Source organism: Dipteris shenzhenensis, chromosome 22 (assembly GCF_047967505.1).
Source record: "Dipteris shenzhenensis isolate YYH24624 ecotype China chromosome 22, Dip_SZ_1.0, whole genome shotgun sequence".
NCBI classification, from domain to species: domain Eukaryota; kingdom Viridiplantae; phylum Streptophyta; class Polypodiopsida; order Gleicheniales; family Dipteridaceae; genus Dipteris; species Dipteris shenzhenensis.
Genome location: NC_141617.1, coordinates 23504227 through 23527687, shown reverse-complemented (window position 1 = coordinate 23527687; position 23461 = coordinate 23504227). Strand labels below are relative to the sequence as shown.

The 23461-nt window shown below is 39.9% G+C and overlaps 1 protein-coding gene, 1 long non-coding RNA gene and 1 pseudogene across 2 annotated transcripts; all 3 read left to right on the top strand.

The window, feature by feature from the left end:
• Positions 1 to 1583: 1583 nt before the first annotated feature.
• Positions 1584 to 23461, top strand: part of LOC147887894 (uncharacterized) — a 65719-nt pseudogene continuing 43841 nt past the window's right edge.
• LOC147887895 (heme oxygenase-like, multi-helical) lies at positions 11260 to 14330 on the top strand. Its single transcript, XM_087393569.1, has 3 exons — positions 11260 to 11495; positions 13416 to 13630; positions 13750 to 14330. Exons 1-3 carry the CDS (start codon positions 11328 to 11330, stop codon positions 14066 to 14068), a joined length of 702 nt encoding a protein of 233 aa, XP_087249695.1. The 5' UTR covers positions 11260 to 11327; the 3' UTR covers positions 14069 to 14330.
• Positions 12080 to 13409, top strand: LOC147887896 (uncharacterized). Its single transcript, XR_015543125.1, has 2 exons — positions 12080 to 12207; positions 12328 to 13409. It is a non-coding gene; the product is annotated as an uncharacterized LOC147887896 (long non-coding RNA).

Sequence of the window (23461 nt, the reverse complement as noted above, 5' to 3'; positions counted from 1 at the left end):
ATATATTTTGACATTAAGATGGGTAGGTATATATGGAGTCCACGACCATAGAAGCGGTTTATTCAAAGCAAGCAAGTCTATAGATTTAGATAGAAGCCCATCAACACAAATGGTCAAATTGTAAATGGTCGTGATTAGTACAATTTATCATTTACTCTATTTCGGTCTATTAGTTCGATTGAAAGCTCTAGCCTTTGAAAAAATATAGATTTTAGTCTAGATTTGGAAGCATGAGCATGTTAGCAATTGTCTTTTTGAAAAATTCATGAAATTTTGGATTCTGGAATCCACTATGTTGACAAGCATGAACATAATGAATTTTTTGTCTGAAAAAAAAGAAAGTTTTGTCAATAGAATAAATTTTTCATATGAAAAAATATAAAATTTGATTTATGAATGAACAAAAATATCGGGAAAAAACTTTGTCACGTAAAACTTTCATCAACGAAAGAGTTTTGTCAGTGGATTTTTTTCCCTGTTGACCGAAATTTCAATTCGTCGACAATAATTTTTTCCATCAAAGAGTTTTGGGATTCCATAATCCAGTGGGATTCTAGAATCCCAAATTTCATTGATAAAAATGGATTTTGGAATCCCAAAATTCTTTGACAAAAAAAATTCTGTCAACACGAAAAAAAATCCTACGACAGAAATTTTCTATCGATGAAAGTTTTATGTGATGAAATGTTTTTCCTTCTAATGGAATGACATTTGCATTCATTCATGTTACAAGTTTTCCTTTATGTGGATGAAAAGTTTGTTTCATTGACGAAATTTTTTATCCGTTCAACTTTATCACAACAAAGTGGATTCCAGAATCCATTTTTAAAAAGGACAACTATTTTCCTCTTCATGATTCATATTTAGATTAAAATAAAGTAAACCACTAAATTGTACTGCTCACAATCATCTAAAATTTGGTTGTTCAGATATTTGATTTTCTTTCTACATCTATCAAAATATTTTCTTTCAACAATCCTCTTCTTTGTCTATGGATGACATATACCTACTTATCTTAACACCACTTATATTCTCTAATTCAATGACAAGCATGAACTTCAATGATTGGGATGAAGTTTTTGTAGAAGAAAAATCACATTTTTATAATTCTAGTAAATATTGTATTTCACTTTACGTAGAGATGCATGAATTATTAGTAGTTTCAAAGAATATTAGATCGTATCATTGATCTTGGTTTTTTCAATTTGTCATTTGATGTGAAAAGTAGAAACTTTTTCATCTTTCAATTAGCAATATGTACATTTTTCAAAAGAAGTTTGAAACTATGCTCATTTTGTAAAAGTTATGAAAATAGTTCTCACTAATGTCTCCAAAGGATTGTAAGATTGATCAATACTTAAGACTAGTGAAAATCAAAATAGCATGTTGCAAACGACAACTCATGACTCATTATCATTTTTCATGACTCGCTGTTATGCCTAAAATATTTGGTTGCATAGACAAATCACCAAGATCCTGGTGCTTTGAAAGAATCCCACAAGATTTGGTCACACATCTAAATCTCCCTAGGCCTTGGTGCTTTTAAAGAAGCCCACAAGATTTGGTCACATAGAATATCCCATATGAAGTCTAATGTGGATAATAACATGCACACAAGAGTCTAGATAAGTGCCGAATCATTTGATGGAAATGACAGTCACACAGTGCCAACAATCATAGAATCATATCACAAAGTTTTAGTGATACTAAAAAATCACAAGAGTGTGCTTGTTGGCTCTTTCCCATGGCTTCCACAAGAAGAGTAGGGTATTCTCAGTATGCAGGGTTCTGAGGCTTTTTGTCACCTACAGATATATCGGGGTTGTCGTTTGTAGTATACGTGTAGCTTAGGACCGCAAGTCATATTTCGGTGAGACACGTAGGCTTAAGTGTGGTAAGCAAACATAGTGCATGCATGTATAAAAGGAACGTGTATCATCATGGTTGAGGTAATGAAGGCTTTCCCCTTCATTGGAGGCTGTAGGGTTTAGGAGGAGTTCAAGGGTTAGAGGGAGGTTCAGGGTTTAGAAGGAGGTTTTAGGGTTTACAAGGAGGTTCTAGAGTTTAGAAGGAGGTTCCAGAGTTTAGAAGAGGTTCAAGGGTTAGAAGGAGGATCCAAGGTTTAGGGTAGAGTACATGGTGGAGAACTCATCTCCCTCGTAGATCATGGAGGTTAAGGGTCAAGGAACTAAGGGTTTACGGGGAGCATAGGAGTGGGAGAGGAAGAAGATGTAAGAGCATGGCGGAAAGAAGAAAGAGGAGGGAGGAGGAGGAGGGAGGAGGAGGAGAAGAAGGGAGGAGGAGGAGAGAGGAGGAGAGGGAGAGGATGGGTTGCAAGGTTGGAGGAGAGGGGAGGAGGAGTTGCAAGGTTAGGACATGCTTTTGGATGTGGAGTGCAAGGAAGCATGGACACTTGAGACAATTGCTTGGAATACCAAAGTAGAACTCAACACAATGACCCAAAGAGTGTGGGCTTCATTCCATTATGGGGTTATACAAGTTGGAGAGCTTCTCTCTCTGCATGTAGGAATTGTAAGACATTCTCTCTACATGTAGAACTTGCATATAGAAGTTGCATGTAGGAGTTGCATGTTGAACTCACATTTAGAACATGCATGTAGGAATCACATGTAGGACTTGCATGTAGGAATTGCATGTAGAACTTGCATGTAGAACATGCATGTAGAAATCGCATGTAGAACTCACATGTAGAACATGCATGTTGAGGATTCCTAAGAGAGGTTATTCCTAGCCTTATGCAAGTACAAGCGGAGCTTTGCCGCTACTCTACACACACATTCTATACTACCTAAGTTCATGTTGGCACAAAGACAACATACTACCGGATCCATTTTATTACCCATCCTCAGGTTATGGCTTATTGCGAGCATGTAGCTGGGTTGCCATGTCTTTAGTCTAGTGGCTATGGAACTTGTGTCATGCCAATTGATCCTACTGTAAAGCCTTGGCACCATACAAATTTTTCTCAGTTTCCAGGTAGCCTGTATCCACCATTTGTTCAAACAAAGATATGTGGCCTGCGTCTAAGAAGATCACTCTTTGATAGAGTTGGCTTGTAATCTGAGCATTGACCCGTTCATTGGGATTGAAACTGAGTGGAGGCAAATGGCCATCGAGGTAACATGGGACCTCCAGAATGTATTCCAATGTTTTGCAGAAGATAGCACTTAGGCGAAGGAAGCGATCAATGTTGCCGCACATTATTTTCTCATGCTGCTGAAGTGCTCAGATCATTGTGCCTTAGATATTCCATTCTACACCAGAGTATGGTTCAATCATTGGCCAATTAATGGTGCGACCTTCATCCAAAGTGTGTATGTTGGCTTCCCATTTTTTACGTCGTGGAACTGCATAGAACTTGGGATGGGTGGGTTCTGAGACATGGAGGTGCACATAGGTACTCTTTCAAGAAGATTACATCAAAGAGCTTGGGACGGTGCCAATTAGGTTGTGGATCCAACTTGCTTATCCAACCTTCACTAATTTGATGCTAAAGAAGGTTGGTAGGGAAGTCCATCCACCTCGAGCTTTCATATCATGATATTTGCTCCAAAATTCCTTGATGGGGTTATTGGGAAGTGGTATCTCATCAAAATCATACCCATCATTGGAACTTGGCATGGGAGTGTGAATTGGATTATCTGGATCCTGATATTCAAAATCAAATACTGTGTCATTTTCTACTGATGGAAGCACAAGTAGTGTTGAAGGTGATGACGGGACAAGGAGAGAATTTGGGGACATGGGGTAGAAATATGGAAGAGTATTAGTTGTGGAAGGGGGAGCAGAGGGGAGGGGGGGAAGAACTGGGAAAATGGTTTGAGCAGCTTGGTAATCCTCGAGGGTAGGATTAGCAAGGGAAGGGAAGAAGCTAGATGTGAGGGGTTCATAAGTTTGTGATTGTTGGGTTAGTTGAAAATTGTGAGAGGCATGAGCAAAGAGACGATGGAGGCAATAGATGTTAGGATGGAGCTCGAGGAAGGTTAAGAGGGTGGTAGCAGCAAAGGTAAGTGAGCTTATGAGGTTGGCAGAGAGAGTGGTTAGATATGGGAAGTTGGATGTGAGATAGGCCCTGCCATCTTCCGACACTTCTTTTTGCTGGTGCGATGGGATCATCAGTTGCATGGGTGGGATGTCGGTTATGTCATGCCTTGCAAATAATAGTGATGGCATTTGTAGCAATGGCAACCAACCAGCACTAAGGGGAGGACTACCCATGAGGCATACATATGTAATGAAAGCATCCATGCTGAGTGCTATGAACCCACCATGTGTAACAGGTAGAAGATATTTTTCTTCGGACAAGTCTTGGAAAATTATGCACAAAGTTTTGGTCCCTATGGAACGTTCCCATTTGATTATTGAATGAGAGGATATAATCCTCATTTGGAGTTGCTTCCATTGGATAAGCACGCATGCGTTGAGGTGATCTTCCACTTGCAGAGCAGCCACAGCTCTTGGTACACCATCGTTGTGCATTGTAGTGGGGCTTCATTGGTGTTGTATTCCATTGCCTCATTGTTGTGCACTAGCAATTGGAGTTCAACCTTGGAGATGATTATCTTTTGGGAGTGCATCTCATTCATTTCTGGTAGATGGTTGTATATGCCTCCTTAAGCTTTCTCATTTGCAAGGTGACCTTCGCTTGTTGAAGAATGTCTTCAGTGAATTTCACTCAATAAATTTTTTCCCTCATTTATATTTACTTGAATGAGGACTAAAATACCAGGAAAGAAGGACTACAGTTTCCTTGGTTTATGACCAAAATAGTGCTAAAATAACTCCAATGACCCACCGTTGTGGTTGCATGGAGATACATCTAAAAAAATACAATTAAACTTTCAGAAAATGCAGTTGACGATTTGGCCCTTGAGGGGTTTCCTCTAAGGGCAAGGGCCATATCGGCATGCATTATACAATATCCAGGATGCCACTGGATAGAAATGGCATGTCGATATGGCCCTTGCCCCTAAAGGGAACCCCTCAAAAGCCATATCATCAATTGCATTTTGCTTGGTTGCACAATGGAATACATTTTCCTTGGTACAAAAATATATAACTCCAAGAACTAGTGTGGTGGCTGTCATAGATCTCCTTCTATTTGCCAATGCACTGGTCATCGTAGACCTGCTCCTATAATACGTAAAAATAGGTGATGGAGCTATAACTCCAAGAACCAGTGCGGTGGTCTCTCCAAGACAACCTTGAGATCTTGACGTGATGACAGGTCGTTAGGCCAGAGATTGCACTGAGGCAATGCTCAAAATGATAGATTGCATCTCATTATTATGCCAAAAACTAGATCTACGGGCGAAGATGCTACAAAAGGCTGCATGATGATAGGTGGTTAGGCCAGAGACTGCTGCACTGCGATGGTGTTCAAAATGATAGATTGCATCTAATTATTATGCCAAGAATTAGCACGGTGGTCTCTCCAAGCCAACCTTCAAATTTAATGATCGGCATGGGTGTGGTGCCCAGCAATGACAGGTGGCAAAGCTATAGCAAAAGGCTGCATGATGATAAGTAGTCAGGCGACAGACTGCGCTGTGCGAAGTAGTGCAAAGATGATGTGTGTTGAGCTATGCGGTGTTCATAACAAATAAATTGCATCTCATTATTATGCTACTGCACCTTCATGACGTCGAGAAAATTTTTTGCGAGAGCATGAGTCTGCACAAAATTCAAATATTCACCCAGCAGCGCATCACGTCGCAGTGGCCCCAAAATGGCCTCAAAAATAGTTCCATGATTGGTACACCCAAGCAAACGTTGACCCATGGATGCATAGTATATGCACATGAGTTAGTTGCATTTTGATCAGTGCTTTGAGCTTTGAGTGTTGGTGATATTGCACTCTATTGTGGCATACACATTTGGGTGCACCTAGTATTTGGTGTGATTCTTTTTTGTAGGCACTAGCATTTGGGATTTTGCTTTATTTGCATCATGGCATCCTCTTCCCTTTCTGAAAAGGAGTTTTTCATCATTAAAAAGTTTGATGGGACAATCTTTTCTCTGTGGAAAGAATAGATAAGGGATGTGCTTATTCAAAAGAAGCAGATTAAACCCTTGAAAGGGATTGCAGCTAAGCCTGCAACTATGTCTCAAGATGATTAAGTCTATTGTTAGACTTCATCTTATAGAGTCAAATTATTTCATAGTAGTAAATGAGAAGACGACGGAAGATTTGTGGAAGAAATTATGTGCCACTTATGAGAAGGAAACTGCCTCTAATAAAGTTTACCTTGAAGAGGTTGTTTGAGTTGTAGATGAAGGAATGGGTCTCCATTGCTTCTCACTTGAATGCATTTAATATTATTTTGAGCTAGCTTTAGGCTCAGAAGCTGAATTTTGATGCGGAGACTAAGGCAATGTTCCTCCTGTGTTCATTTCCATCCTCATGAGATACCTTCCATATAGCTGTCAGTAACTCTGCACCTGGTGGAGTACTGAAGTTTGATGATGTTGTGGGCAACTTGTTGGCCAAGGAGATAGATGAAAGTTTATGGATGGCAACAAGCAAGATGCAACCTTTAATGTGAAAGAGGGCAGATCACAATTCAGGGGGAAGTCCCAAGAAAGAGGGAAGTCTCATAGCAAATCCAGGGCACAGAACATTGAGTGTTACCATTGTGGCAAGAAGGGCCACATGAAAAAGGATTGCTACACGCTAAAAAGAGAGCAAAAGGATAAGAAAAAGAATGCAAATTGGGGTGCAAATAAGAAGGAAGAGGATAGCCATGGCATTGGTGACAAGGATTTTGATACCCATATCCTATAGGGATTGAATTAGGAAGTCCCACTCCAACCAAGGGAGGACAAAGGAAAAGTGAAGATCGAGGAGATTAATGCAGTCACTTATGATAGTGACAATGACATTCTTTTCATGTCTAGCCTACCTGCAGAGTTGCTTATCACTTCAGATGATGCATATTCCTAGGATTGGATTTTGGATTCTGGTGCTTCATTCCATGTTACTCACCATTGGGAATGGTTCTCCACTTATGAGAGTGGAAAGACAAGTTTGGAAATAACTATGCATGTGACATAGTGGGAGAAGGTGACAAAGTTTTCTTTGGCAAATGGGTCCACTTTTGTTTTGAAAAAGGCGAGACATGTGCCTAAGCTGATCAAGAGTCTCATTGCAGTGGGTCAACTACATGATGTTGGTTTTTAGACCATCTTTGGTTTCGGGAGTTGGAAAATTCAAAAGGGATCTATGCTTTTGGCCAGGGGTGCCAAGTGTGGGACTTTTTATCCCTTACATGTTTCAGGGGTGTCTGATCATGTTGTTGCAATAATTGAGCAACCAAGTACTTCTTTGTGGCATTGCTGGTTAGGCCATATGAGCCAAAATGGAATGAAACTCTTATGTTGTTTGGGTTATGTACCACATTTGAGTTTCTCTGACTTTGAATTTTGTCAGCATTGTCTCTATGGGAAGCATACTAAATTAGCCCATAAGAGAAGGGGGAAGAAAGAGCTTGAAAAGCTTGATTTGGTGTATTTCATATGTTTTGGTCCCATGCCTACACGTTCAATAGGCAGGGTTGAATACTATGTGACATTCATTGATGATGCAACTAGGAAAGTGTGGGCTTATGCTATGGCTCAGAAGAGCGATGTGTTCCAAGTATTTTAGAAATGGTTGGCTTTGGTTGAAAATCAGTCAGGTAATGCCTACGAACTGAAAATGGTGGAGAGTATCTCTCTCATGCCTTTCAGCATTTTTGTGATACACGTGGCAAGAGGGAGCTCACATCCCCTTGTACTCCAGAGCAAATTCCATTGTGCATAAAAAATGAACCGCACCATTTAGGAAAGGTTGCAATGTATGCTTATGCAAGTCTTTCTGGTGGTTTTTGGACTAAGGCAATGAAGACTGCAATGCATGTGATCAATAGATCACCTAGATAATACCTCTTGTTTTAGTCGAGTAAAGACATAGTGAAATGAAATACTTCTTCACATCCTCATTGAAGAAGAGATGTGGGAAAATGTGATCAGGTGGACTTATTTGAGGTAGTTTAAGTTAATGTAGTTTATTTGTGATTATGTGGATGTCTTGTTTCGAAATAAATTCAAGGCTTGCACCAATTCCTCATCATTTTCTCTAACAATGGTTGTTACCTCAAATGATTTTTGAGTAATTCTCCAATACATGCCTTGAGAATGTCATAATTAGTTTTGAAAACCCAAACTTAGAAAAGTGTCTGCAAAAAATAACTTCAAACCTACGTGCATGCAAGTCTTTTAAAGATTGTATGCTTTGTGTGTGTGTGTGTGTGTGTGTGCGCGCGCGCATGTGCATGAGCATGTGTGTTTGCATGCATGCGTGTGTGTGTGTGCGTGTGCATGTGCATAGGTGTGTGCATGCATGTGTGTGTGTGTATGTGTGAGGCACACACACACACACACACACACACACACGCAGAGCATTTATGCCATCATAATACCCTATAATGGAATAAGCAAAGCCATGTATCTCACTCATGAAAATAGAGGGGGGAAAATTTATACCTTTAGATGGCCTCACATCCAATTGTCCTTATGCTAAAGTGCTTTCAATTCATCACTTGGTTGCTTTGCAACTCCAAATTCATTTCTTGATTCCAACTAGATTTTAGTCTTAACTTTGTCTTTATGAAGACATTTCAAATTTCTTTCATTTGTGCTTGACCAATAGTTGGGTGGAATGACTCCCTTCAAAGCTTTAATTAAGTTACATTAAAAACCTTTGAGAAACAATTTTTATTTGTAAATTTCTAGATTAACATGTAGGCGCTATTGAATTCTTGAATTGAAAGCTTAGCCTACCATTGTCATATATTATCCATGGTGAATTTTGAGTAATATAAGTCACATTTTTTCATATTTGTGGTGTTGATAGTCTTGGCCCATAAGTGTAGAATTCAGACCTCTAGTCATACTAAATCATATTTTTGTAGATTTCCAAGTTGTATTGGACAAATCATGCTTTTACTATACTATACAATTCTCTAGTCATAGATTCCAAGGTGCAAAGACAGAGTAATGGAGCAGTCAAATCTTTTACACGAAGTGATGCAACTAACAAGTTTAGCTGTGGCATTCCCTCTCCAATGTGGTTACTTTTTGCTATGGAGAGTTAGTTCCTAATGCTAGCAATGGCCTCTTTATTATGGAGATTGTTTTGAGCTAGCAAGCTACTGTTGCATGGTATAGAGTCACAGAGTGCACTACTATAGATTTTTTGAAATTCTCTTTGACCCATTAATATTAAAATCCTATTTTAGTATAGATGTTAACTACTAACCCCAAAAACTGGAGGAGGTCCCAAGACTACAATTTGATGTATGAAGAGATGTCTAGTAGCCCAATTTATTGCAAGATTTTGTTTTGGTACTATTGTTGATTACCACTCAGTAGACAATTTGAGCTAGCAAGCTAGTGTTGCATGGTATAGAGTCGCACAATGCACTAGTATAGATTTTTAAAAATTCTTTTTGACCCCTTACTATTAAAACCCTAATTTAGGAAATATGCTAATTGCTAACCCTAAGACTGGAGGTGGTCCAAACACTACAATTTGATGCATGAAGAGATGTTTGATAGCCCAATTTGTTGCAAGATTTTGTTTTCGGATTGTTGTTGGTCACCACTCAGTAGAGTCGCACTACATTGTGTAGGCCTTACAGAGCTAAAGTTGGGAGCCATGGAGGCTCTAGGATTCGGGTCCAAGTTTTCTCTAATTTCAGTGTCGAAGCTCATAGCATCCTCCAAACTTGAGCACTCCATGTGTGCGGGACCGTACATCGAGTATGAGCTCAAGGTTGAGATCCCGGACGAAACTGACAATGCAGCACCATATGGATCGAAAGTGCTATCCTTTGGTTCAAGTACCATCTATCACCCTCCTAGACCTCATGTGCATGTGTCGCCTACTCTGCCTGGCTACCTAGTGAGAATCAGTCTTTATGTGTTTTCGAACCTTAAAGCAATAGTCGTTACGTTAACCTTAAAGCAATGACTTAGTGAGTCGCTGCATTGTCAGTTCTGCATTAGCAATATAGTAGCACGGGTGAATAACACAACAAGTGAATAAAGCAGCGACTGAATAAAGTAACAAGACTGATTATAGCAATGACTAAATAAAGAAGCGATTGATTATAGCAGCGACTGATTAAAGCAACGGGTCACAAGTCATTGCGTTAATAATAAAGCGTCAAGTCACCAATCACTACATTAGCATTAAAGCGATGTTTGACATCTAAAGTGACAGTTGTGAGTTCATTAACTGCCACTTGGTGTTAGGTGAGGTGGGTGGCCAATTGATAGCCCACGTGTCAGTCGCTGTGTTATATAGCAATGATGATTCACTGAGTCACTACGTTAATTTTATAGCAGCAATGACTCACAGTCTAGCACAGTCGCCAACATGTTTTTGGTGCTCTCTGAGAATTTTGAAGTTTGTGTTCAAGATTTGTGAGAACAAATGGAAGCTACACTATCTATTCTACCTACTCCAGTAAAAGAAACACAAAAAACCGCCACTTAAAAGCATCAAAATGAAGATTTTTTAAGGTGGTGGTGGAGAAGACCTTAAACTGATTCAAACTCATTTTTTGGTACACCTTAGCAATCATCCCTACTACTGCTACAATGTGACAACAAAAAACATGAAACAAGATGAATGCTCATAAAGCATTCATAAGGCCTGCCTCATATGCGGAGCTTGGAAGAGAAAGAGAGAGAGAGAGGACTTGGATGTGCAGCAAGGAGAAGAGAGAAGAGAGAGAGAGAGAAGGGGGGAGGGGGCCTTGCCTTGAAATAGAAAGAGAGAAAGAGGGAAGGTGGAAATTAGAGAAGGCACAAAAAATGGATTAGAAATTATTTTCGCTTTGCCAAGCTCACCCACCGTCAATAAGGCTACCACTCGAGTGGTCACTTCTAACAAATCTAGAAGGAATGTAACTATGGTGTAGAAGGCAAAGTTCATCAAGACAAAATCTGTTGTTCCAAAAACACCAAAACCTACAATGGCATAGTGTCTTCATGGAAAGTCATGAAATGCACCAAAATTTAATATAGGGAAACACAGAAAAAGAAATATTTACTAGGAGCGGCAGGTCAAAAACAAGCTCAAATGAGCAAATGACACTCTATGGAAGGAAATGGCAGCTTCTACTTTTCATACTCCAAAATCACACTTTTCTCCTTGAAAACCAGCCTACTCCACCAACACCACCTCTAAATGAGTTGTTAGTGAGTGGGCGTGTAGCTTGGAAATTTATGAATGCCCTCTTTTAAACATAATAATCACAATGAATTCCTTGGTGGAGTCACCAAAGGCAATGGCAGAAGAAGAGCGATCCATTACTCAATCCTGGCTCCAGCTCCATGCGGATCTCTACCAATCTGCTACTCGCCATCCCTTCATACTAAGCATTCGCGATGGTTCCGTTGACCTGGACGGTTTCAAGCGTTGGCTGGTGTGTCTATCTTGTCCCCTTTTCCCCGCCTTCCCTTAGAATGAGAATTTATGGCAATGATACAATTGGGGACTATGGGACTCATGAAGAAGCCAGTGGCAGCGCATATCTTGCGTGAATTTACATTTTCCTTCAGGATTCAAGACATTATCTTTGTGTCGTCGTTTAGCTAACTTCCTACACCAAAACCGCATGTAGAGAGAAATCTGGAAATCTTGGCAATTACTCCATAAGTATGATATGACATGATATGGTTGTATTAAAGTCCGCTTGACACCCTTCAGAATATATGAGAAAGGTGACCACTATCCAGTGAAAGAAATCTTTACAAAGCTTGCTATGTTGTGAGTACTTGCTTAGCTAACGTGTGCACTAGCCTGAGGACTTTGTTGCGGTGTCCCAGGACTTCCTTTAGGTTGCTCCCTAGCTTTTTGGCTGGTTGTTCCAACTGGGTTTTCAAAGGCACAGTGGGGGTTGCTTCTTGATGCAAGTTGAAGCCTAAGCATGACGTCAATTGTTGAAGGCTGACCCAGACCTTAGACTCCTTTTGACAGGATCGTTATTGTGGTACAGACTTGAATCACCCTCTTCTAAGACTATGCAAAAGTTGCCAGAGGGATTAATAATGCTTGGTCCTGGTTGCACTGAGAGAGAGATTGCTTCATGTTGACATTATCAAGGTATAAAGAGCCATCATATGATGCTGCTAGAGGTCTGTATCGGAAAAATCGAGTCACACTTAGACAAAGGACTGGTATCTTTGTGGTTGGGATGTATATACCTTGTTTTTCTGTGATTATGAAAATTTGAAAAAATTTCATCTGATTTGCAGAGATTTCTTCACAGCCCGAAGAATATGGCGAAGTAGGCAGAGCACAAACGCCAGAAACAATTGTGTGGAATCGGCCAAAGCTGGTGGTAGCCCAGCTAAGGGCGTTTACAAGGGACTTGTGGGAGTTAATAAAGCCCAGCACGGCCAAAGAGGTCAGTCTGTGGGTTGGCCGATCCACAGATCAGTCGGCTATTGCAGACTGAGCAGTCTTGTTAGAAAAACTGGGTGGCCAGAATATGGAGTGGAGACTGGGTCCCTTCCTCATCTATATATAGGGCATTTTGGGCCCTTGCCGAGAGACACTCCAATAGGAGCACCAGGTGAGCACAGTTTGAGGCAGAATTAGGAATAGTGAACCACCTCATCATAGAGCATCTAAAGGCAGCAGTTGGCTGCCCTCTGGGAGCTTGAAGGTTCTTAGGTTTTGACCTTTGTTTTGAGGAATATAGTCTGAGTTATTTTGGCTTTTCTACTGCTGTCTATTATCTCAGATTTAGTGTGATTCTTGTGCACACACGTCTGTTGAAGTTGAATCTACCAGAGTCTTTCCATTTGGTTCAAAGATCCTTCCTTTGGTTTTGTATTCTTCCACTGCATGGAAGGTTTAGCACAGTATCAAGGTCAATTATGGTACATGCCTAGATCCTCTAACGTCAACTGCCTTTGAGAGACTGATTTGGTACTTCAAAGAGACTCCTGTTTGCGTGGTTGTTATGTGACTGATTGAGGGTCTTCTTGTGCTAAGTACTTATGGCCTGATGTTTGTAATCAAATAGATTTCTTTCTATGGTATTCAAAGGCGTTTACTTTAGGAGTGGGGTGCCTTAAAAATTTGATGCGTGGCAGTGATAGAACAATTGAAGTGGGACATCTATGTAATTTGGAATGATTTGTAGACATCTGAGTACTCTAACGGCTCGGTACGTCCTAATTTTAAGATTATGTGATTATGTAGAGTAAGACACTTGCTATACAATAGTGCTTTTGGATGGCTAGAACCATTGAAGCTTCTATATACTACACAAAGGATATAAAAACTGTGGCAGGTCTAAATGCTGTATTCTGTGTTTGAAACCTGCAATGTTCAGGGCCAAGACTATATCTTTGTAAGATCGTTTGTGAGGTTTGCTGCAAGCCTTCTCGTGAAGCTACCAATTGAAGCTGATGAGGCTTTTATGGACACATTGCTAAGTGGTATCAGTGCTCTGGAGCAAGAGATCTCATGGTTTCGAGCTGAGGGATCAAGATGGGGAGTGCAGTTCGGCGGTTTGGCTCCTCAGGCTGCTAATAAAACATATTGCAGGTGCAGCATACCATTTCAAATCTTAAAAATGTGGGAAAAATATTGTTAAACAAGGTCATCCTTTCTACTCTACTATGAAGACACGAAATTCTAATTTAGATATTTGGATTTAATCACAGGTTTCTTGATGAACTAGCTGATATGCATACCGAATGTGCCGTTGCTTTAGCTGCATTCTGGGCTATGGAAGTTGTTTACAATGAAAGCTTTGCAGCCTGTTTAGAGCCTGATGTTAAGACACCACCTGACCTTCTTGGTGCTTGTGAACGGTGGGGAAGCCCGGGTTTCAAAAAGTACTGCATAGCCTTGCAAAATATGGCTGATAAGTTTCTTCAAGACTCTCCTGCTCATGTACAAGCGAAGGCAGAACAAGCCTTTTTGAAAGTTCTGTCAAATGAGATAGACTTTTGGTACATGAGCATTGACAGTTCCAAGTGAGTTTGTTAAATCTCAGTGGGCCATTTCTAAAGCCACTAATGTTGACTCTCTTGGAGTTGCCCTTGAGTGATTTTCAAATGAACAAGCTCTGAAGATTATGGAGTTTGATAAGAAAGGAGCAATTAGTGAGTTTACAAACAGTATTTCCACCACCCTCCCCTTTCCTCTTTGCTTTGACACAAACGCTCTATCTATCTACTCATCATTGTAGCGAAGCTTCATGATATGAATTATGCATACATGCTATTCTAGGTCTGCGATTTTTGTTTTGTTAAGAAGTAACAGATGAGCAGTAGAAAGCAAATTTGATTTGATTTATTCAAACTACTTCATTGAGTTATATTCAATGGAAATTTCTTCCAAGAAGTAATAAATTTTCCATTTATAGAATGATGTGTTTAAATTAGTATATTGAAGCCATTGCTGCTTCTAATTGTATTTGTTAAAATTATCACGATTCTCTCTCTCTCTCTCTCTATATATATATATATATATATATATATATATCAAAAGCTAGTTCTTATGTGTCATCACATTAATAGATCGTTGTACGCTTCTACATATCACATGAAAATACTAGAACATGGATCTACATATCACATGAAAATACTAGAACATGAATATGTCAACAGCTAGTTCTTATGTGTCATCACATTAATAGATCGTTGTACGCTTCTACATATCACATGAAAATACTAGAACATGAACCTACATATTTATGTTCTAGTATTTTCATGTGGTATGTAGGTACATGAAAATACTAGAACATGAACCTGCATTAAATGTTCTAGTATTTTCATGTGGTATGTAGGTACTTCATGTTCTAGTATTTTCATGTACCTACATACCACATGAAAATACTAGAACATAAATGTTCTAGTATTTTCATGTGGTATGTAGGTTCATGTTCTAGTATTTTCATGTGATATGTAGAAGCGTACAACGATCTATTAATGTGATGACACATAAGAACTAGCTTTTGACATATTCATATTCTAGTATTTACCACATGAAAATACTAGAACATAAATGTTCTAGTATTTTCATGTGGTATGTAGGTACATGATATGTAGAAGCGTACAACGATCTATTAATGTGATGACACATAAGAACTAGCTTTTGACATATTCATGTTCTAGTATTTTCATGTGATATGTAGAAGCATACAACGATCTATTAATGTGATGACACATAAGAACTAGCTTTTGACATATATATATATATATATATATATATATATATCATGTTTTAGTATTTTCATGTGATATGTAGAAGTGTACAACGATCTATTAATGTGATGACACATAAGAACTAGCTTTTGACATATATACATGCAAATACTCAACTAATTTCAACTTTCTTTGGTATAAATTTACCAAAAGTTGTATGAATTGTAGAATACATGAGTTCTTATGTAATGGTTATTAGTTGTGTATCGAATGTATTGAGCATAGCATCCAATCTTATGCATTGGTTATTAGTTGAGACAACTCCCTCTTCTATTAGCTTCCATCATCATCTTCACCAAGCCGGAGACTAGATGCATGAATCACCAACTATAACTTCCCAACCATTTAGCTCTTCTAGCTCAACCTCAAGCCCATAGAGGTCACGAGTAAGGTCTATAACTTGACCCTATTGCCATAGAAATTTACATCCCATACCACAAGCATCCCCTTTACAAGGAAGCATTGAACTGGCTTGCTAGCTTGCCATGCCTTGGTGTTGATTAGTGAATGCCCATTACGCAAGCCCTCATGCTAATTTATAGCCTTTGGCCATGGCTAAATATATCCTAAGTGCCTTTCATTCCTAGACCTCCAATCCAAATGGTGTTTCTAAACCTTAATCCTAGGGACTTCCACCTTGAGCTAATAGTCTCACCTTGACCTTCAAGGTATTTATGTCCAAGTTATTACAAAAATCAAAATCAAACATGATCACAAATTTATGATTTACTAAAACCATAGAAACCAAGAAAAATGAAATAAGTGGGGGAGAGAAGAGAAAGAGAGAGCGACACTGCATGGAGTCCAATCTCCCTAGATGGTGGCTCTTGCTTCCCATCTAGAGTATTTATAATTGTAATTCCAAAAAGCAAAGAGCCAATAATAGTACATCCAAAAGCATCTTTTCTCCACAATCGAAGGGATTGCTCAACATAGCTTCACGAGCTCAAATGGCTTAATATGCCTCATCCACAATTAATAAAATAAATTAGCCCACAACTTAATATTCATTACTTTACAATATGGCTCATGGCCTTTGGCAACCATTCGATACTTGGATCAATCCAAATCACCTTCACCATATCCGTTTCTCGTTATCCAACTCATCATTTGTACTCGAGCCACCAATTGTGTTAGTTATTACAATCAATTGATGAATCATCATACCAAGTAATCCCAACACAATTGTACGCTTGATATACAGACATCAAAATACACACCTTGCGACCAATTGCAATAACACTAGCGACATAAGTATTAACATGGAATCACCCACAATACTAACCATCTAGCCTAGCAATATATAGGTACTTAGGTGTCCCCAACTAAACCCCATAAAGCATCCACTAGGACCCTCGCTGCGTTCGATGCGCTCCTATGGAATACTTTGCCATAGCCTAAAATAAAATAATATCCAAAGCAAGAAATATTAGAAATACGATTTTTGTAACATCCCTCTTGCTTGGATTGCAGCTGGCCTCAGTTGTGTATTTGACTTTTCGAGTCAACGAGTAAAGACGTGAAGAGTACTCTCTTGGATATTTATTAAGTATCATCATGGTCAAAAAATTTCTTAAAGAGATGTTAAGCTCTCATTAAAATGAATTTAGCCAATTTAAAACTTATGAAAGATTATTTTTATTCTTATCTTGTACCAAGAGAAAGTACCATACTACATCCATTCATTGCTTATGTTATTTTTATACAGGTCTAAACATGAGGATAGAAAAGATTCATATTCTTACAGAATGAATGATATTTGAAGTAATAGTAGCATCATGTGACTTCAAGAATGGAAGTCCTATGAAAATTGCAACAGGGATGTCGATCCCCTAAGCGAAAGACCACGGCTATTTAATTTGGAAGAAAGCAATAGGACTAAATTAAGAATCGAGAGCTAGAGATGAAACAAGGACAAATAGATACACTATATGCATGTTATTGCTTTGACAACAATCGGCAATTTCTCTTGTCAGCTTAGTAGAAACAATCAAGCATACAAGCATTGTGACGAGGCGACTAAGGCATCTCTGGATACATCTGGTAGGCTTCGATAAAGTGAACTAAATTGAAGAAAATTAAAAAGAAGAAAAAGCACAACATTTTTGCTAAGCAAGAGGGAATGCATGATTGTTCGCTTGCAACAAGTTTTTTGCTATGGGAATTTCTTATAAAATTGCTTTTATAGATAATAAAAAGTAGTTGGTATGTCAAATAATATTTTCTATGTATTTTCTAACAACTGAAGAAAATACATATTGAATCATTATTATCTACCAAGTTAAATAAAAAATTTGATGTGTGATTAGACATGACATACATCTACCCTTCTGTTGATCACAGAATAGTATATGTCACTTATTGCTACTCGCATCATAAGAAAAAAGAATTATGCTTTGTATTTTTTATTATTTCTCAATATCATACTAGTATGGGATGGTATAGATATTGATGAATATAATGAATCATTAACTAATCCCACCACAATTGTATGCTTGATATATAGACATCAAAATACACACCTTGCAACGTATGTACAAAAAAACGGTGAGTTGCACGGGCCTACACGTTGGGAGAGTCCGTATGGCGATTGTACGGATGTGCAGAGGTCTTGAAAAGAGGGAGGGGAGAAGAAAATTCACCACAAGGGCCCTACCATCCCATTGAAGGTAGTTTTGGGCTCATGTGGGGGAGGTGCACCTGGTAGGAGGGTCAAACATGGGTTAAGAAAGGAGGATGGTTTGGGTGGTCCCTAGTGTAAGGGGAGAAACCAATAGGGGCTCTTTGCAGGCCTTCCCACCCTCCACCTCAACATACCATTGCCCCACACCTTCTAGCACTCTCATTGGTACACCTCAAATCACTCTCTAATCCCTTGAAATTAGGAAACACTAATTGGAGGCGCTTTTGAGATGCCAATTCTCCCCTAATTGGTGAGAGATCAAATAAGTTTTTGTGATGAATAATGAAAGGCACGGTCGAGGCCAGTTACACCAACTGGGAGCATAAACTCTATGTAGCACTATGGGCCTATCGAAAAACCTACAAATTGGCAATGAATTGCACACCCTTTAGCCTTGCATTTGGGGTAGAGGCAACCATGCCCATGGAATTTTATTGTGCCAAGCCTCAAAGTCGCACTTAGGGATCAAATATCTAATGTGGCAATTCTTGAGAGATTACTCGAGCTAGAAAAGCTTTATGAGACAAGGCTACGAACAACCCATGGTATTAAAGTGGAGAAGCTACATCGCAAAAAATGGTTGGACAACAACTTGTGCAATAAGGATTTGAAAGAGCATGATGGACGGCCATATTAATGGTAGTAAGCTTAAATGCTACTACGGCCCTTTGACATTGTAGACATTACATGAAAAGGAACTAAAATTGGAGGTTGCAAGGGTGAAGTAGAAAGCATTAGAAGAAGCTAGAGCACGTCAGGCTAAGGCAAAAAAAATAGGGCTTTTATTGATTTATAAGGCAACTGTGGAAGGGTTAAGCCCCATGGAGGACTTAACAGTTGCCCCCATGAGGGTGCAAGCCAATTTGCAATTGTGCAGGGAAACAATATGCTCAGCTGACACTTTCATTGATCCAGGTGCTAGCCACAACTTGATTTCATACGACATGTGCACTAAGCTTCTAACCTTCAAGGTAACTCTAGAACGCACCTCTATTATGGTTCGTGTAGTAAACAACAAAATTTCCCCTACCATCGGTTGTATTGAAATTCCTTTGTCAGTTATTAATAACCATTGCATGGTGAGTCGATTTTATGTTATGCCAGAAGGTGCCATGGATGAACAAGTCATTCTAGGAAAGGACATGGTGCTTTGCAGCCAATTGCCAAATTGATTGGCGAGAACACACGGCTACCTTAACTAATGATAGTCACACTTGAGTGGTCTCAATTGTTGCAAAGTCCCCCATTCCTGCATCCCCTATATTGAGGAAGTCCGGCAAGCAGCCTATGAACCCCACAATTCCACAAATGGCTTCCTCATCAATTGCGGTCCCTACCATAGTTTCCATCATAGCTACACTAACGAGGGATGATGGTGCTACCCTAGCTATGGCAAGAGAACATAAAGGAAAGTGCTCATACAGGCTTCCGAAAGACTCAAGCATCAATTCCACTTCCTAGGTTCCGCCAAGAAAGAGTCAAAGTACAATTCAGACTACCCACTCTTCCACTATATCCATGAAAGCTAAAGCCGTACGCTCGAGAAGAAACAGTTCAAGAAGATACCAACCAACAAAGAAAAAATTCAAGAAGATGCAAACCAATGAAGATTGTGTAGTCTCAATGATGAATCACATGTTGTGGGGATATTGAAGGAACACCAATGGATCCTCCACTCCAAGCTACTCCTTGTGAGAGTAATGTAAAGCACAAGCCATCCACAAGTGTCACTCAAGTGGCTCTCGGATTCTTGCAATGCATTTCCATGAGAAAAAGAGGGAAGGGGGAGAAAGGAGAAGAGAGGGAGAGGGGCAGGGGGAGATGGGACAGTAGAGAGAGAGGGAGAGGGGAAGGCGAGAATGAAGGGGGATGAGTGGCAAACACAAAGGCACTACAAGGGAAACAAGAGAACACCCAAAGACACTCTTGGAAGAGAAGAGGGAGCTTGTATTCCAAACTTGTGCATACAACAATGAAGAATAAAGTCAACCATTTGGCCTCATATAAGTCACCTTTTGAAGGGAGGGCCAGAACTTTTCCTTATACCACTCTCTCATGTCTCTTTTGTTACAACCACGGGCCCATATGGCACCAAGGCATTCTCTCAACCACCTCTCATCTTCAAATGAGGGATGATCATGATGCCTACCTCTGTCTTAAGCCATTTAACCCATAGGACTAGGTTGATGTTGAGCCATTTGCGTCTCAAACCCCATCGGCCCATTTGCAGCTCAAACCCTATATGGCCATTTGTGACTCAAAACCCATATGGCTGGATCCGTCATCATGCTCCATGGCTGTGGCTCTTAATATGCCCCCCTTCTTATTGTGCTGAGCTAGCTGTGCTAGAGTAGGTGGGTGGAGAGGATTGTTTGGAGGACTGCGTAGCGATCCAATTGTCGGGGGCTGATTTGCATGAAGTATGAGTAGAGCTTCCAAAAGTGGATGGCATGCATGTCCTCGAAGGTGCGAATGTGATGGCCATGGAGGCGGAATCGAAGGTAGAGGTAGAGGTCCTAGAATTGAGAAGGGCCGATGTCGGGGTTGAAGACAATTTGGTTGTTGAGATTATGGAGCTTGTTGTCAATGGGCCAACTGTGGCAGGGAGATCACAGAGGAGCTAGAGGATGAGGTGGTTGAAGTGGACCGATGCAACCGTTTGTGGGGTTGAGAACAGAGCTATAGGTGTCATTGAATGACTGGAGGCAGAAGAAAAATCCCTCCTGAGTCATTTCCTTGGGAAAATTATACTTCGGGAAGTTGTAAAGAATATTGGAGTCCTTTTGTTGGAGCTCCTAGAAGTGGGCCTAGGTCCATCGTCATTCCATGAGCATATAAAATTAGGAAAAAAGGAAGCTAAAAATGGAAAAAAAAGAAATGTGGTCGAGTTTGCATTCAATGAGGACACTTGAGCTACTTTATTATATATGATGTACGGTGAAATTTTTGGTATTTTTGACATCATTGATATTTTTGGAGCCTGACAAAACCCCCGTCCAACTTGTCAAATGGCTTTCATTTGTATAGGTGGCTTTCTGGGCCTCCGAGGGCCCCTTTTTGGCATTTTAAAAGTCTTTTCGAGGGTTTTGGCCCGTTCTAGACATGCAGGTGATGTCAAAAATACCAAATTTTGCACCATACGTTAGTGGGGTTATGTCATATTTTATTTTTTTAGAGAAAAGAAATTTGAAGAAATCGTGAATTTCTCTCAGGGCCCCAAAACGAGCTCCCTTTTTTCCTAATGAGGGGTTGGATTCATCGGTCGACGTGTGTGCTGCAATAGCAGTGCCAAAATTGCTCCTTATTCAAAAAAGGGATGCAACAATGGGGTTCAAGGTTGGTGTTTGAGTTGGTGAGGGGAACAAGCACATCAAGTGCGAGGTGGTACCCACCACATGTGCGCTTTGGATGGGTTCCTCTTGCGAGTCATTGAAGGATTAGGTAATGAACTGAGTGAGGGGGAAAACTTCCATAATTTTGTAGAGATGGAGGTAAGAGTCTTTGAGTTGAGCCTTCCAGTGATGCATTAGGGCCTTGTCGGGCAAGTCTTGGAAGGAGTTGCCATTGGACATCTTTGGGAAGGGATGAGGGGGGTGCTGGAGGGACATCATCATTAGGGATATTTTTATCGAAGCAATGCTTATATATTAATATAAAATCTGGCAAAAGTTTTCAAGATAATTTTTTTAGTTTCACAATATTAGTAGAGTGTAGTATCTTTTTTATATATTTTCTTTTGAATTTTGAAGGAAAAAATGTAAATATTTTTTTGCATAAAAGTTTCAAATCGTAGAAATGTTTCAAACATTTATTTTTATTAGGGCATACAAACTTTCGACACTATAAAAGTTTAGCTTCTTAACGAAACTAACTTCAAAAAATCATCCCTGATCATCGTCATCCATGGGAATAGGTTCCTCCTTAGCAATCCCTGTGAGCAACGGATCGATGGGCATAGGTTCAAAATTCACCGGCTTCAGAAGTGTGTTGAGTGCCTCATCAGGAAGGTTGACTAGAGCATTGGAGGAGATGGACTGGGAGGTCCCCTGCTGTGTAGAGCTTGTGTTGGAGGCATCGTAGGAGTACTTTAAGAGGTTTGTGCGGGGTAGAGCGGGTGGGACCGGATTGGTGGGTTGCTAGGAGGGTTGGATAGGATCTATAGGAGGGGGTTGTGGAATGACCGGGGGCGGTGGCATTGAAGATGGATGTTGTGTCTCCTCAAACCTCGAGGGCTTCTGCTCATAATCTTCCACCCGACCACGGATTCCTTTTTCTTGGAGCCCCCTCAGCCTTCTTTCTTTTTTTGGCTCCCTCTAGAATCCTCCCTCCTAGCCCAACACTTGCCACTTGGCCTCCAACTTTGGACTCCTTATGCACCACCTCATAAATGCCTAGACCTAGGCATGACCCTAGATCTAAGCTCTTTAGGCCCTATTAATGAAAGTGCTGTCAAGCCCTCTGGCTTCCCGCCTTATACCGTGGTCACATGGTATTATAGTTGACGTAACATTCCCTTCCCCTTAAGAATTGTTTACGTCCTTGAAAACAAAATTGGGAAGCCTCCTTTGGAAACTGATTACCTTTTCCCATGTTGAACTCTCTTCAAATCTATCTTTCCACTTAACTAGACATTCTTTCCATATAGTATGTCGCATTCTTTTTTCTTGTGTATCTAAAATTTTTTCTGGTTCATGTGGTAAAGATGCGGGTTCAATAAGTTCAACTAGGACTTCATTTCCAATGAGATTATCATCATCTCCTAATTTTGTTTTTAGCCTACTGACATGAAAAACTGGATGTACTCTACATCCCTCAGGTAAGGCTAATTTGTAAGCAAGTTCTCCAATCCTCTTAAGTATTGTGAATGGTCCACAATACCTAGGAGACAACTTCGGACATTTACATATTTTTAGAGATTCTGAAGATTCAGGTACCTTAAGGTAGACTTTCTCATTTACTTCAAACTCCAACTTTCTATGGTGGGGATCTGCATAACTTCGTGCTCTATCTTGAGCTCTTCTTATGCTATTTTTAGCTAACTTAAGCATTAGATTCATATCCTCAAGAAAGTCTTTGGCCGCTTGAACCTTCTCTTTTTCAAGTCCCACGGTCATTGGGGCTCTAGGTTGAAATCCATACATCATCATGAATGGACTAAAACCTATAGCTGAATGTTTGGCACTGTTATATGCAAATTCTAATATGGGCAAATACTGTTCCCAATTAGTTTGCCGTTTATTTACATATGCTCGAAGCATATCCTCAATGATCTGATTGACTCTTTCAGTTTGACCATCACTCTGTGGATGGTCCGTGGTGCTCATATTCAATGAAGTTTCCAGTCTCTTAAACACAACCCTCCAAAAATGGCTATTGAACTTGCTATCCCGATCACTAACAATACCGGCTGGTAGCCCATACAATCTATAAATATGCTCCACAAATAGCCTAGCTAATTCTGGAGTTTTAACATCTTCATTG

Bases quoted from the DNA above. Each gene is read 5' to 3' on its own strand.
- LOC147887895 (XM_087393569.1), top strand. From the start codon at position 11,328: ATGAATTCCTTGGTGGAGTCACCAAAGGCAATGGCAGAAGAAGAGCGA. The intron at 11,496-13,415 runs GTGTGTCTATCT...TGCAATGTTCAG, and splicing joins ACGGTTTCAAGCGTTGGCTG to GGCCAAGACTATATCTTTGT. The intron at 13,631-13,749 runs GTGCAGCATACC...ATTTAATCACAG, and splicing joins GCTAATAAAACATATTGCAG to GTTTCTTGATGAACTAGCTG.